At 32.9% G+C, this 17,482-nt stretch overlaps 1 protein-coding gene across 1 annotated transcript in view; it reads left to right on the forward strand.

Moving 5' to 3' along the window:
* Nucleotides 1-17,482, forward strand: part of LOC127715614 (glycine receptor subunit alpha-3-like) — a 77,040-nt gene that overhangs the window by 8,604 nt on the left and 50,954 nt on the right. The window contains exons 2-3 of the mRNA XM_052221711.1: nt 13,337-13,407; nt 16,402-16,469. Of these exons, the coding sequence (XP_052077671.1) occupies nt 13,337-13,407; nt 16,402-16,469 (139 nt within the window). The remainder of the gene's footprint in view (nt 1-13,336; nt 13,408-16,401; nt 16,470-17,482) is intronic.

Raw genomic sequence — 17,482 nt, forward strand, 5'->3', positions numbered from 1 at the left:
ACAGGAACACTGAATTTAAAACAAATCAAGCATAAAATAAGTTCATAAGATTTTTGATGGTATGACAGTGTAGACAGCATGCGTGTATAAAAATATGTTTAGCGTTCTTCACAAATGACAAAAAACCCATTTAAAAAACGACTACCAGTCAAACAACAATCAATTAAATAGTACACACTGTTTAAATGTTAAGATTCAGCAACATACACCAATACACCAACCAACCAACCCTTTTCCATCATTGGCTGGTAAAACGAAGTGCTTCGTTGGAATCAACAATGATGGCGTCATAATGTCATGCGTCATGTTGCTGATGACTTATAAAAAAACTAGTGAATAACAGCCTTTGGATATGTTATATACGAGAAAAGGTAGCCGATGTTAAAATGTAGTAAATCGCATATTATAATATGTGTGTTGTTAATATCTAAATATTTCATATTTTACAAACTTTATCACATACGCATAACAAACAAAGAACCCTAATTTTTGTACACACCTATTTAGTAATGATCTTGCAAAAATCCTATGTTTTGGTCCTCTTTAGTCTGATTTTAAACAAACTTCCCAACTGTAGTTATTTATTACTTGCGTTATATGAACATTGCGTAACCAAATACTGAAATCACAGCCACAACTGTAACATGTGTAAACGTCAGATTAGAAGGGATTGATGATGTTCTTAAGTGGATTATTGTTATGATAGCTTTAATTAATATGTCGAAACGATCGATGTTAGGCATTATATAATTCATCTTGTTTTTTTCTTTCTCGTGCTAGCTGAATACACTGTTTGTATGTTTCTATACTTGAAAATGCATATATACTTTGTTCTCATCGAAGTTTTACAGAAACATTTTTTTTTATTATTTTCACTAGGGTGACCATGGTGACCAGTTTGCAAGTTGTTATAACAATCCATTCTTATTAAAAGTAGGGTATTGTATCAAAGCTTACTAACTTGTAAAATCGTTTTTGGGATACAGTACATCAAGGGGGAGCAAGAAGGTGAACTGTGATTTATTTTTATCAATAGTACCGCTTAAGTCGACGCTAGGGGCAGTCTTGACCTTGTTGTAGGGTATGAATGATTCGTTTATTGTTGAAGACCCTACATCAATTGTCAAGATGAAGAACAGGAATAAAAGCCCTGTTCATTGATAATTTTCTATGTTTTCTATGTATTGTGTGCGATTTTGTCCCATGTACATTTACTCCATATCCTTTCATTTTCTATAGCCCCAAAATTAAACTAGTATACATGGACCTGCACCAAGATTTGTTTTTCGAGACAATTCTGTCTGTTACGTTATTGAACACAGTGCATCCTTTCAAATAAGACAAACTCTTATCTCCCGTTAAATATCTAATCTTAAGAATCGTCGTCAGACTGTATGCATATTTAGTACATAATAGGAGTGTTTTTATTTGTGTGTGTTTTTTCTTCCTTACTGGCTGGTTGGTTTATCAAATTTGGCTTGATACAAAACCAGTTAAAAACAGACAGCTTTAGTTTATATTGGACGGGGGTTATATTGTTATTATCGAAGAAGAAACCAAAGTTAGATTTAGAAATCTATCTGTTATATTTTAGAATAATCTCATCTTGATCTGTATGTGTATAAATATTGGTGTAATTGATTAAGAAGAAGCAGTGTAAATACATATGTTTTTCTAATTATTAAATTATTTCTAGACTATATGTATTTAATGTTCATAATTAAGACACAGGAATAGTTGATTTAATGTAGCATATGTTTAATTTACACTCAAGTATATCAATTTCAACAGAACATTAAGCATAAAGAGTTATTGTACTACGTTAGATTGCTGTCCAACTATAGCTATTGCATGCATTAATAGATTCACGGTCGTTCACTAGATGATTGAAAGCATGTCGTTGTAATTGTTTCAGACTTTGAATGCATCATACAACCCTTTGTTAAGCTTTTATGTTTATTTATTGACAATTTATATACTGCAAACTGACGCCATATGACAATAAAAAAACTCACATGACACTTTGCCAAGCTGAGCTTAAAAGTTACGCTATACACAATAGTACTCTGTACACCAATGTACCAAGGGAACACTTAATATTCCATTGAACTTCCATAATAAATGGCTGTTAATGTGATAAAAGAATGATGTCGACAAGCATTACAAAACATGAAATATCGAGCCAAGTCTGTTTTATAGATTCCATTGACAACAGATATTACGTGTTGTTCCGATTATCCTGAAGGGGCCTCGGTGGCCGAGTAGTCTAAGTAGTTCATCTACGGTATGATTAGCCTGTCAACTCTGAACCTGACACGTGGCAAGTGCGTTCGATTTCAATCTCTATTAACTAGATTTGACAGATTTCCCGCCAAAGGTCGGTGGTTCTCTCCGGGCATTCTGGTTGCATCCACCAATATAAGCTGGCGAATCTATAAACGAACATTTCTATATTATTCAGTAATAAATACTTTTTTAAATAATAGACAAGTGTTCTACTGTCCATTTTCGATAGAATTATTTAAACATTTGTTACTTTAATTTTGTGTATATGGATTTGTATTTACTAGATGGTATTATTCCAGTTATTAGTACAAACTTGACATAAAAATAAGGGCATACTTAGTACAAATGAATGTAAACGCACGATTTTAACTAATCTTGATTAGAATTGAGCATGGGTTTTCTTTAGTATACATTTATCAAATTTCCCACCACCACACGCATTTTATCAAACAACGTAATTGTAGATGTTTACAAATTGTGTTTTGTTTTCTTCATATATTATAGAATTTAAAGAGACATATAGATAAAAGTTTCAGACCAAATACTTTATTTGAATATAACTGTAGTAAAGAATCCGACTTTTCCGTCACTTGCAACTGTCTTGAACACCTATTTTTTCATTATCACAACGCTCTCCTGAGTGCAGTTGTATTCTTCTCAGATTTTGTCGGGGTTTGTGTCACTCAGTTTTAAGTTTTCTATGTTGTATTTTGTGTACTGTTGTTTGCTTTTTGTCGGTTTTTTTTTTTTGCCATGATATTGTCAGTGAATTTGACTATTCCTTTGATATCTTTCTCTTCTCTTTTCCAATTACAAGCTTTGAATGTCCGGTGATGAAATGGTATAAGATTTCTCCGTCTCACAATAGACAAACTGCAAGTACAAAAAACCCAACTGTCTCGTGGGAGAGGTGTGAATCAAGGACTAATAACTGTGAACGTTTTTCACGATAGTTGATATGACCCCTAATATGCGTTAACAAATCTCAAATTCAGCGTTGTTTCGTTAATATTCTAGATCTTCATTGCGTATAGGTTATTGTAGCTAAAATACTTATGCATGTCTTTGAACTATCTCCAAACCTTCAATGGATTAATCCTTTTTCTTGTGACAGTGCCGAGTTTTTCTGTTTTGTGTAAAACCAATTTAAAATTTTGCCTTCTGACGCCAGACAATTAACCAATCAAAGCCTGGTACTTCATTCTTAAAACTGTTGTTCGTTTGTAACTGACTTCTAACTGTGCCTGCTCTACCTTGTTCAGACAGCTTCCACGTTTTATTTACTATCTGTGCTTCAACATCAGTGCGATTTGCTAGTAGTTTTCCCTAAATCAGTACCAATGAAATATGTTCCAGACACATTATCTGCTGTTTAACGGTACACTTCAAACTCAAAACTTACTTGTCTTATTGACTTTCCTCTTTACTACTCGCAAAGCATTTACCAATGCCTCATGGTCATATTGAGAATCAATGTGTTTACAAACTCGTGGCATCCATACATTAAGTTAAGGAAGAGCCGTAAACACTAAGGAAAATTTAATGTATCATGCCACCCTTTTTTCCAAAAGACTTAATAATAATATAATAATTAATAATAATGTTGTTAGTTTGACTTTGATTTATGAAATTTAACTATCCCTTTTGTATTTCCGCCTCTATTCTGTTAATCATTTTTCTTTTTGTATTATTGTTTTCATTGCTACATAAAACAACAGCTAATAAAGTAGTTTGCCTAGCCTATAGGACAATAGACTTTATACAATCGCTTGACGCCCGTTTTTCAGATTGATAACTCACATTTTTCATGTCTTCCAAAATTCGCATTGAACCCAAACTTTATTTTTCTTTTGAATTGTTTTACATTTGTCATTTCGGTGCCTTTTCTAGCTGACTATGCGGTATGGAATTTGCTCATTGTTGAAGGCCGTACGGTGACCTATAGTTGGTAAATTTTGTGTCATTTGGTTTCTTGTGGAGTGTTGTCGTATTGGCAATCATACCAAATCTTCTTTTTATAATCAATGAGAATGATGTATGGAAGTTCCTAGGCAAACGGCCGAAGGAAGAAAAGCAAATATGGTGACATTCCTTTCCTATATACTGTTAATCTGTACCCAGTACGTTAAAAACAGCTAGGCACATATGTGTAGTGAACTGAATTTTAATGTGCGTATTGTTATGCGTTTACTTTTCTACATTGGCTAGAGGTATAGGGGAGGGTTGAGATCTCATAAACATGTTTAACCCCGCCGCATTTTTGCGCCTGTCCCAAGTCAGGAGTCTCTAGCCTTTGTTAGTCTTGTATTATTTTTAATTTTAGTTTCTTGTGTACAATTTGGAGTTTAGTATGGCGTTCATTATCACTGAACTAGTATATATATTTGTTTAGGGGCCAGCTGAAGGACGCCTCCGGGTGCGGGAATTTCTCGCTGCATTGAAGACCTGTTAGTGACCTTCTGCTGTTGTCTGTTCTATGGTCGGGTTGTTGTCTCTTTGACACATTCCCCATTTCCATTCTCAATTTTAGTACAAATTAGCGTTCACTACCACATCATATCAATGTTCTCGTCCTTATATGCATTTAATGTTTGCCTCTAGATGTTAAACACCCATCTATCCATGGTTTCCGTATACATGAATAATGAGAATAGCCTTTTTTATTAAAAAATACACAATTTTGGGTATTAAGGTCTTATTCTTTTCATCGAGAGAAAAAAACACTCACATATTGACGAAATGTCTTTTTAGATATATATATATATATGTTTGTGTTTGACTCTCATAAACAAATTATATTTAGTTAATGTTCATAATTAAGGAATACTAGACATTTGCGGAAACTGGGTCTTCACCTAGGATTACACTTAGACTTACGATTACAGTTGACGAAAAACAAGGGGTCCTCTCAAAATAAGAAAATAAATCCAATTGAGATACATAGTAAAATGAAATGATATTTTTTTTTTATCATGTAAATAAGTCTTTTCGACGACACACAAATGCAGAAACTTATGGTCACAACAGATGTGAATCGCCACAAAGTCCTCATAACTTTTTTTTTTTTATTTCTCCGAATGCGTGTTCAATCTCTACTCTTTAGTGTGTAATATGTCTATTTAATTTTCTACACTTCCTCTGCATATTCTGGGGTTTGTCTCATGTAAGGTGTCAATACTTGATATCTGTTCGGATATATTTTGTCGCCAAGCAAAAACAGCTCAGTCGGGAAAGGTAATTCTATTACAGGTTAGAAAAATCAGGTGCTAACTTTCCATTGTTATACAATGCATTTTTAGAATCAAAGAAATTGTACGAGTCAAAAAGAAACCGTCGTGGTATATGTCGTCTTAGAAACTTTTTTCACTGATCAATAATTGTCAAATATCCTCGGACAGGGGACTGCTCACCATTTACTTATAGAGAGAGGTAGATATGGTAATACTCCCCGACACAATAGAGTATGTAAAAGATGTTGTAGTAATGAGGTCGAAGACGAAACACACTTTCTTTTTAACTGTGATAGTCTATCTGATCAACGAAAAGATATGATAACAATGATAAATAATTGCTGCAAGAATTTTAAAAATCTAGACCCTACCAAAAAACTGATATGGTTAATGAATAATGAAGATGAGAAATTGTTATCAGAATTATGCATGTTCATTAAGAAATATCAAAAGTTTTAATGGGATTTATCTCCCTCTTCTACTTGTAAGTTGAACTTGATATTTTCCCTTTAGTGAGTTCTAGAGCATCGTCCCTTGATGAATCTTGCACAGTAGCAATGTCAATCCCTTGCTGCTGTGCATTAGTCATGAGGGGAACCACTATTGGGGATAATCTCATAATATCTGTAGCTAGTTCTGAATGACCTCCCCGTGATGACCTCTGCATTGTCGTGATGTAAAGTTCCTCGCTGCTGTGCACTGGTCATGAGGAGAACTACTATAAAATTAGAAACTATATTTCTGGTTCTATTAATTCCTGTTAATAAATTTTATATCTATATCTATTTCTTTTTAAATTTTTTTTTTTATAAAACCGACCTCATTACACCTAATGCTTCATACTGTAATAATATCCTACATTGCTCATATTTTCACTTTATTTCTTTGTGTATTATGTATTGGGTATTTCACAAAAAAAACTTGCATGTTTTATAATCATTGTATTATGATGTTTATGTATCTTACCTGACAAGGGCCCATGATTGGTAAATAAATAATGTCTAATGTCTAATGTCCTATATTTCTTATCAACATATATATATATATATATTGCTGATGCCAAAGAAATCTGCACTCAACATAACATTTCCTGTCTTCGTTCAATATTACAACTAGAGTGTGAATGCAGTCACAATGTCTGTGTCCTGGGGGAAATACTATCCTTGTAGTTCTGTTATCGGCCACAAACTTTCCGTCGATAGCCCCACTGCAAACGGAAGTTTTGGCCACTCACCTTGTAAGTTCTGCCAATCATCTAAAGAAGGCCAATAGATAAAACGGTTATATGTTTCTTGAAATATGTATACATGTATGTGTTTCATCTTTGGTAGTCGAAACACTAAGGTCAACTATTTCAGAAATCATATGATAAGACGGGTACGATTGGGAGTCGTACATCTTTTATACGATTACACTTTTGTAGCCGCAAACGTTTAAATCTTGCCAAATAATGTAAACAGTGTTTTAACTGTTTTTCTACTGTTTGACGTTAATGATACTTGTAGTAAATATCGCGTTGGCGATTTTTTTTTTAAATATCAGCTTATAATTAATTCCTATTGAAATATAAAAATATCTCGTTATAAATGATGTGTCATGTATTTGATTACGATTCGGATCCAATTAATATCCGTGTGCATTCAAATATCTTTACAAGCAAAGAGCATTTAAGTCAAGAATGATGTAATATAGTTTTATTTGGTAACATACAACTCCCTTATTTCTTAAGAAATTAAAAAAAAAAAATCGTTAAAAAAAAGTTTGACATGCATTAAATCTAATATAGGGTTCACAGACATCCGTGTACTTTATAAGACAACCTGAGTGCTTTAAGAATATCTAAACGAAGTTCTTGAGGGCCTATACTTTGAAATTTTTGATTTAATTTAAAATGTAATTACATGTATATGTTGAATGCAACTTAAGTTACTCTTATTTTTTTTAAACGAGAAAACGATGCAAAGGGGCATTTAGAACCCATAAGTAGAAGAAAAAAGACTCCACCATGGTAAAAAAAACTACTAAAATATAAAAAAAAACTCAACAAAAACTCAACAAAGAAAAATAGAGTTCATTTCTACATGACGATAAAAAAAATCAACTGATTTTGACGAATCATGGTACACGTTTTCCAATTATAACAGTAAGATTTAAATGATTTAGACCTCTGATGAATAAGGATAATTTGACAAACCACAATATAAATTGAATGAAGTTGTCGTTAACGATAGTAGAAAATTAACATTTGGTGCCCGACGGTAAAAGGCATTTCTACCATCTTGAAAGAATTCTATGATCACTTATTACAACACGGGCCGGTATATGTAAAAACGAACATATCTCTGCTTTATATTTTCATTGCATTGAAAGATATTTGTTGTTTTATTTTTCTAATTGATGTGGTTAGGCCGTCATAAAACAATTTGTAGTAACAGAACTTATTAAAATGCATCGAACTGACAAGTTGTCACAGCAAGCTAAGATGGTCAGTTTGGGGAACCTGAGAAGAAAAAAATTTAGATAAAAACAAACAAAAATCATATTAAACGTAAAAACCACGAAGAGCCGCTGGTCTGACAAGTGTTTCAAACTGGTCCGAGTTGTCTTTCAAACTGGTCCGAGTTGTCTTTCAAACTGGTCCGAGTTGTCTATAAAAGTAGTCTGAGTTGTCTTTAAATTGGCCCGAGTTTTCTTAGTCCGATTTGCCTTTGGGTCCGAGTTGTCCCGATTCCACCTCAAGCTGCCAAGATGCCACTTTTTATCGATATTTCTTTGAAATCCCGTTGTTCAACTATAGAAAAACATCATAGGAGTTAATTCTTTATTTTGAACCGACGGTTTATATTTACGGCTTTGAAACGACCCAAGATTTAAATGCTACCTGTAAGTGTAATTGTAATCCTAATCGTAGGTGTATGACAGTTTCCGCAAATGTCTAATAATATTTGAGTTAATGTAGCATATCCCTTACCGAAAAATAAGCCCTGCGGCAAACATTTGCCGCAAGTTTGCAGCAAACATTGCCGCAAGCTTGCAGCAAACATTTGCTGCAAACTTGCCGCAACCATTTTACCATGCAAATGAAGGTTGCGGCAAGCTTGCTGCAAACATAATTATGCAAATTAGATTTGCCGCAAGCTTGCGGCAATTGTTTGCTGCAAGCTTGCGGCAATTGTTTGTTGCAAACTTGCGGCAAACTTGCAGGAACTACACATATACCAATGTCATGTGTGTAGACACATTCAATTTTATCTCTTTCAAATTACACAGCAACATTTTTAAAAGAATTCCTGCCTGTATACAAACAGTCATTGAAAGAATTCTTGCAAACTTAAAGATTTAGGGAAATACATACATGCATTTGAGTTTTGTAAAAGGGAGCAGGGGTTATTCTCAAATGACATCATATACCTGTATTAAGAAATGAAAAAGGAAAAATCTCCAATGTGTATTGGGTATAAAGCTATTGGTAATAATTGCATTACAGAATTGAACTTTAAATTTTAATAAACATGATACAGTACATCAGTTACAAAATTCAAACTTATAATAGCTAAAGTTTTTCAAACACATACATATATATATATAGTTGCTTACTTAATTATGTATGATGGTGACATTAATTATTTTATTAAAACATGCAGTTCTATGAATTTTTTGTACTTACAAAATTACCTATTGAATATCCTATATTATTGAACCAAAATGCCTCCTTGATCTCTTCTATGTGAAATGCATTTTCCAAACACAATCAACATGACCTATATAGACACAATTTCAAATTGTTAGCTTCCAGGAAGTGCCAACTAGGCATGCCCAGTCAATAATGTGTAATTCTTGCAATGTTCTGGCAAACATATAGAATGGTCAAAGTTTTCTGCAATTTTGCGGCAAACATATAGAATGGTCAAAGTTTTCTGCAATCTTGCAGCAAACATTATTTATTATCATAACTTTCTGGCAATCTTACGGCAAACATTGATGTTTCTGCAAACTTGCCGCAAGCTTGCAGCAAAAAGCTGCAATGTTTGTCGGAAGTTTGCAGCTAGCGGCAAACATCTGCAAACACTATTTTCTGTGTTCCTGCAAACTTTTTGTTTGCCGCAAGCTTGCAGTAAGTCTGCTGCAAGTTTGCGGCAAACAATTCAGTTCCATAAGGGATGTTTAATTAACACTCAAGTACATAAATCTAAACGGACATCAGGTCGATGTATTGCATGCATTAATAGATTTAAGGTCGTACACTGGATAATTGATAGCAAACCGTTGTAATTGTTTTAAACATTGAATGCATCATACAACCTTTGTTATGTTTTTATATTTCTATGTATTGAAAGTTTACGGACGGACACTGACGCCACATGATTATAAAAAGCTCACATGACACTTTGCCAAGCTAAACTTAAAAGTTACGCAATATACAATAATATTTTGTACACCAATGTACCAAGGGAATACCTAATATCCCGTGAAAATTTCATCATAAATATCCTTTATTGTGATAAATGACTGATGTCGACAAGTATAACAAAACATAAAATATCGAGTCGTGTTTAGATGCCATTGACGGGATAAAGATTAAAATAAATGTTTGACACTACAATTGCATAATGTATACGTTTCTGACAGAAAAGTAGACAACAAATATTACGTCATTTATCCCCAATTATCTGGAAGGGGCTGTTACTGTATCACTAGCCTATTAACACTGAGCCCCGCATGTGGCAGGTGCGTTCATCACCAATCCTAATTTACTAGCCTAAGGATTGCCAGTTTTCCTGCCGAAGGTAGGTGAATCTTTCGGGCACTCCGGCTTTCTTTACCAATAAAAGAGATACATTTTGTGTTTAAACACCAACCAAACTAACAACAAACCAATATCTTGAATGCTTTTGTGTTTGGCAGCAGACACTTAATATATGTACTAGTGTCCTTGAACACCTCATTATTATTTAAATACTTTTTTTAATAATACACAATTGTTCGACTGTCCAATTTCGAAAGAATCATTCAAACAGTTGTTGCTTAAATTCTATGTAATACTATATGTATTAGTATACATGTGTACCCTACATGGTATTATTCCAGTTATTAGTACAAAATTAACATAAAACTAGAGCATTTTTAGTGCTATGCTTATTTAATATATATTATCTTGATAAAAGTTGAGCATTATCATTCCTCAGTATGCACTAGATAAATTTCCCACCACATACATTTTCGCAAATAACGTTATTGAATAAAAAAATCTTCATATTCTAGTTATTAGAGAGACATATAGATAAAGGTATTAGACAATAAACTTCGTTTGGATATTACTGCAGTAGATGATGCGAGTGTTCTGCTACCTATAACTGCATGCAAGTTTCTCTTAAAAACCTTTTGACTTTATTATAATGGTCAGTTCTAAAATTGAGAATGGAAATGGGGAATGTGTCAAAGAGACAACAACCCGACCATAGAGCAGACAACAGCTGAAGGCCACCAATGGGTCTTCAATGCAGCGAGAAACTCCCGCACCGGGAGGCGTCCTTCAGCTGGCCCCTAAACAAATATGTATACTAGTTCAGTGATAATGGGTAATACAATGTATGTAGTGGACAGCTGATTGATTAGTACAAACAATTGGTAGCTACCCTGCATTTGATATGTCAAATAAATAAACAATACAAGTCATATATCATAATGATTTGACTTTGAGTATAATTACCAACACTACGGTTTATATGTACTATTTTTATATCCCTAATTTGATGTTAAATTGTTCTGGAAAGTCTTTTTAAGGATTTTCTTTTCTCGCTTTTTCAACTTTTCCTTTAAAAACTTGTAAGGTTTGTAACCCTTTGACTTTTTCTTAAAATATTTTGTCTTTCATTCCCTTTATTCCTCAATTTTATTTTTCAAATCTAACTTTTGAAACACACTTTAGGTCAAATTCTTGTTATTCTTAAAACTATGTGTTTGTGTGCTCTCATGTATAAAAAAAACCTCTAGTACATAGAGCTTAAATCAAACTTACGAATATATCTTTATTTTTCAATATGTTTATTAATAATTATTGTACATAATGTATTGCAAATAACGCCATTTATAAAAAAAAACACTATATTGAATTCGGGACGTTACGTTTGCGCGAAAACACCCCACTTTTCGGCAGCGAAGATCACAAAACACCTTCTGGTTATACATTGCTCACTTACATTTGTTTTTCTTTAGCCGTCATTTTTTTTTACTTTTACTATTCTTGTATTATAATGGTTTATAAAAAAATGCTCATCGCATTGTATGAAGAATGTCTGCTATAATTATGATTGAAACAGATTTTATCTTGATATATGCTCTGGTGCATTGAACAGTTTATCATTTTTATAGTTACATTTAGGAAGTCATTTAAGATTTAAAACGTTATCACGATACAAAACCATAATTTCAAATGATATAACATGAAATGAAAGTAGCCTGAATGTGTTTGGTTATCGTTCTAATTCCCAGTTCCCGTCTCAATTCTCAATAGTTTCTCTACTTTGCAATCTAAATAAAGTAATAATGCGCACTTCCATTATTGATGAAGCATTATATGCGATCCGATGTGAGATAAGATCTTCAATCTAATTTAGAGAAATTAACCTAACGAATATGTGAAGACTTTGTCGCTATTTGGGAATCTGTGACAGTGAACTACGTGTATTGGCGACTTACAAATGTACAACAATCAAACTTTTTTTTTGTGGCGTCAGACATTTTCTTTTGTGATGTGAAAATTTCAGACAAGGAAACATTTTCGATGTCTTTTAATCATTGCGGACAAATAATGATAAGGTGTAAAAACCATCAACCAAAGACAATTAAGACGAGAGATATTTTAGAAGTACTTTCGATGTCTAACAAAAAAAGAAATATATTACTCAAATGTGCACCAAGTTTTTGATCGTATTTTCGTCGTTTTCGTTTTTTGCCATATGTCAGATTTTGTTAAACTTATGAGTTTTGCATGTTCACTTGATATCGTTCGAGTTTTATTTATCCTTTGATTGATTTAAAGGCAGTTAATTTGACTTTCCTATAAAACTTTTAAAGAAAGCGTCAACTTAATGTTCAGATACTAAAGTGTTTTTTTTTTCTTTAAATGTATGATAGGTGTATTTTGTAGTAGACAAAAAAGACATATTATAAAATATTAGGTATTTCGTGCGTAATAAAATTTGTGGAATGCATTTCTGGTTCGAGATCAACACATATAAGTCCTTTTTTAAAATTACCAAGAGATTTATATCAAGTATAATTCAATCAACCAGAATGTGATTCAATTTGCCTTGCATTCCTATGATGTATCGTTGCAAACAAAGTATTAACGATTACAGCATAGTATTTGTCTCAATGGTGCCATTAATAAGTTGCATTATTTAAAACATCAACACAATGCTAAAAGACGGTTTGAACTGGTTATTACAGAACATATCCTGATATATTGCTTGTTTCTTTTGTTAAAGATGACTTTATTTTAAGGAAAACCAAACAACCATTATGCATATCACAACGTACACCAGTAAACACTTTTTATCCTTATCAAACATTCCCCTATCCTTCTTTTCTGTACATTGTTATTATATAACAGGTTTAATTATTGAATTAATTGATAATTAATTGTGGTTACATACGTTTATGAGAAAATCTAAAGAAATACAAGTAATGGATGACTGGGGGAGGGAGTAGAACTTGATTAAGGGTGTTGATCGGATGGGTATGCCATATAATATAGGATAAATATTAGGCTTTCGAAAAGTGAGAATTATAATATATATATATATTTTTAATTTCAGACAAGAAGTGCTTAAGAGTTTGATGAACAACACAACATACGATGCAACTATTGCTCCAGACTTTGAAAAAGGTAGGAAGATAGCGAGTTTATAGAAAAACTAAATATTCGTATGAATGAAAATCAAAGCGTAGTCGGTAGATTTTTGGTTTAATCAAAATAACATTTGATCAATTACCAACAGGAAGTATACATACAATTTCTCAAATTATTAAACAGGAAACACATTTAAAAGTTATTTCAGTTTTTTCAATGCGGTCTTATCAAAAATATGAAGGTACATGTAATAAGTGTAATAATGTCATTGATGTTAATACGTACAAACATTGGATTTAGAACAGTCGGAATCATGTGAAATATTAACGAATTTAAACAGTATTTTTTGGAATTAATGTTACAAAATGTAACAAGCAAAAGGAAACAAAAGGAGAAAAAAAACGAGTGCATAATACACCAAAAAGGTCATATAAGAACATTTTCGATTTTTAGTAGATGTGTTTGCAAATTTGAGGTTAAGTGCAAAAGAAGTTATTTGAATTAAATTGAAAAACTGTAAGCATTTGAGAGTACCAAAGCAAAACGGGACTGAAAATATAACCAAAACCATCGAAGGTCAACTTTGCCTTTGAAAGTTCAAACCTTAGTTCTTGTACATGTGCAAACTATACAGGTTAGTACCGAATGAATTAACTAGGGTATATGAATGTTGTCACCGGGAATATTACCACCAGACAGTAAGACCAATTGAATGTCAAAGGGACATCACTTTGGCTTTGTTTAATGTATAGATACACCGCCACGTCCGGTCGGAATTTGGACATCAAATCCATTGATCCATGTTAGGACATTTCCACGTTCTCTGCATGTTAATGAAGCCTGCAACAACTATTTTAGGAGTCAGTAGTCACCCTTTGTTAAGTCTAGGTATCTGCTCCTATACAACACACCCTAATGTTCCATTTACAGTCCAGGTTTCCCACCCTACTTCTCTGCTAGTTCGACCCAATTTGAACAACCTTACTATTGTACTAATTGTTGATGTTTCTCCTTCTGAATGTGCACGAGTATTTGACACTGGGCGTTAAGCATTCATTAATCAATCAATCAATCAGTTTACAATAAAAAAATCTAAATTTGAAAGTTAGCATCGATACATTTATATTATTTTAAATAATTTGCCTTTTCCTCTGGGAAATAAGGCGCAAAATGAAGAACTATTAGTTTCAGGAAAAAAAGGAATGCAATTCAAGTTATTATACGCTGACGATATGTGTAAAATCAATATCAACTAGCAATTGACAACATTTTATTCGTTAATTTACATATTATGTAATGCTTATAAAACTTTGACTTACGTAGAATTATATGTGCTAGCTCATTTGGAGATGGAGATGGCATAGGCATAGTACTTCGAGTAATCTTAAATCGCTACTTGGTGTCTGTTATTATTTTTGTTAGATGTTATTTTACTAAGTACCAACCTGATGAATCAAGCCCGTTTCAAAAAAGAGGGACGAAAGATACCAGAGGGACAGTCAAACTCATAGATCGAAAACAAACTGACAACGCCATGGCAAAAAATTAAAAGACAAACAGACAAATAATAGTACAGATGACACAACATAGAAAACTTAAGACTAAGCAATACGAACCCCACCAAAAAAATGGGGATGATCTCAGGTGCTCCGGAAGGTTAAGCAGATCCTGCTCCACATGTGGCACCCGTCGTGTTGCTTATGTTATTACAAATCCGGTAAATAGTCTAATTCGGTAGGTCACATTCGTGAAAAGGGAAGGATATTGTAGTTATGACATAAGGAACATATCCGATATCATCTGTGAAACGGTTATTCCATAACGGTTAACCAACTCGTGATGGCGTCCGTAAAATTTACGAAGGGATGATTTCAACTTCACCATTTGGAACTCTTGGTTTAATAGCTTCCTTGTGAGTAGAAATCCTCTATCAAGGAAATTATGATAGGAAATACAAGCCCGGAAATATCGTATCAATTGGGAGATATATACTCCGTATGCAGGCGCTGCTGGAATGTTGCTACATAGAAATGGAAAGTTCACAATTGGGAAGCTGAAATCATCTCTTTTGTCGTAAAGGTCTGTTTTCAACCGACCTTCATTGTCCGTTTCTAGATGTAAGTCAAGATATGAGGCAGACTTAACTGTATCTGTAGTATCCTTTATCTCTAGTTCGATGGGATAGATTCGTTAAACATAGTCAACAAATTTTGTATTATTTAGTGAGAGAACATCATCTATATAGCGGAACGTAAAGTTAAAGGATATTGCTAACTTCCTATTCAACTAATGTTTACAGTTTGGTATTAAGTTGTGCAGTGACACCACTGTCCAATATTAGTGGAGGACTGAACACTCAAACATTGTTTAGCCCCGCCACATTCTTTATGTACTGGTCACAAATTAAGAGCATTTAATCTAGAGAAGGTTTTTCATTGTTTGCAGTCTTATCATATTAATCGTTTTCCGTTTATTGTTTTTAGCATAAATTTGTCCGTCAGTGTTATATTTTTGAATTGAATCATACTTTGAAAGCTGAGGTCTTTTATAGCTGACTGTACGTTATGGATTTTGCTAATTGTTTAAGTCCGTCCATGACCTGTAGTCATTCTTGTCCGTTGGTCTCTTTTGGATAATCGTCTCATTGGCAATCATAGCACATCTCCCTATTTCTATAAAGAGGCCATTCTGTATGAACAACGAACTATTTCATATCTTCTTTTAGACTATTGTATTCCGGACTAGACAGTTAACTAATTAGGCTCGAGTGCAATTTTTATTAAAGAAGGCTGTGAACTAGTTTTTTTTTTATCATTGTTATCTAGGCATATAAATAAGGTATACGATCATTTATAAATATATGCTAACATCAATAAAAAAAAGGTTCATACGTGTAATAATCTGAAGGTAACCATGATTATATTTTTGCATTTAGAAAAACTTGTCAGGCGACCGATTCTGATTTTGGAAAGATTTTAATATTTTCTCTTTATTTTCACTGAATCAATTATTTTTTATCTCATTTTGTAGACCACCCTACTAATGTCACTATTCAGATCAAGTTAACTAATTTACATTCAGTCAGTGAGATTTCAATGGTGAGTAAATATTATATATAAGCAACCTATATGACTTGTGATAGAGCAAAATCTTAACCAACACACTTTTCTATTATGAAAGAACAGAACAAATATTATAATAGATAACAAAGAAACATTCACTAAAGAGACAGTATTAGTTTCCATTTTTATAAAAATGTTTTTGAAAATCGTAAAATTTGTCATTTATAGGAAACAAATAATTGAACTTTCAGTCTGTAGCAATAACTTTTCGGGCGAATAGGGGCTTTTAATGTGTTCACAAGAGGACATGTTTCCTTGATATGCAACTAACTACCACCTTTAAAAGCATGTTAACTTGACCCCACTTGTCTGTAATTATTTAGAGGTGTGATAACTTAAATTTAAGAGTTTCCCCTTGCAAAACAGGACTTTTACGTTGCTTAAATGAGATTTTCGTCTGTAATTTGTAAGTACTGTAATAGATTGGATAGAAATCGGCCAAAGTTAAAGGATGTACGGAAATTGGGATGTATAATGGATTTCTTATTATTTGTTTATAATTTTTATTGATTTTACTTTAAATTTGCTGTCAGATACCACTCTATTGCATCACAAACTTGCTTCTAAGTACAATATATGCAACTTTATAAATGCACTTTGGTATTTAATCATCTGAAACCAATTGCATTGACACGACACGCTATTCATCAATGCTGGAGACAATTTTTTTGGGAAGATATATTAATAAAATAATCAAGAGCATCAAAACCTTTCAGTGTATTAAAGGATATCCGAAAGTGTCTTAAGTTGACTTTTCCTATTGAACTTACAAATCTATCACTTATTTTCTATTAGTTTTAGTACATTTGTTCTACTAAGTACAATTTAACAACTGAAAAATAACATTCATCAAAAGTACATGGTATGTGTTGCTAGGATAGAAAGAAGAAAATCCATGGTCAGCTTACAACCGTAATATTTTTACATACAATATTTAGCATGTTGTTTGACAGAAGTAGGAATAGACAATACTATACATGTAACCAGTC

This window comes from Mytilus californianus, unplaced genomic scaffold, assembly GCF_021869535.1.
Source record: "Mytilus californianus isolate M0D057914Y unplaced genomic scaffold, xbMytCali1.0.p SCAF_9, whole genome shotgun sequence".
NCBI lineage: Eukaryota > Metazoa > Mollusca > Bivalvia > Mytilida > Mytilidae > Mytilus > Mytilus californianus.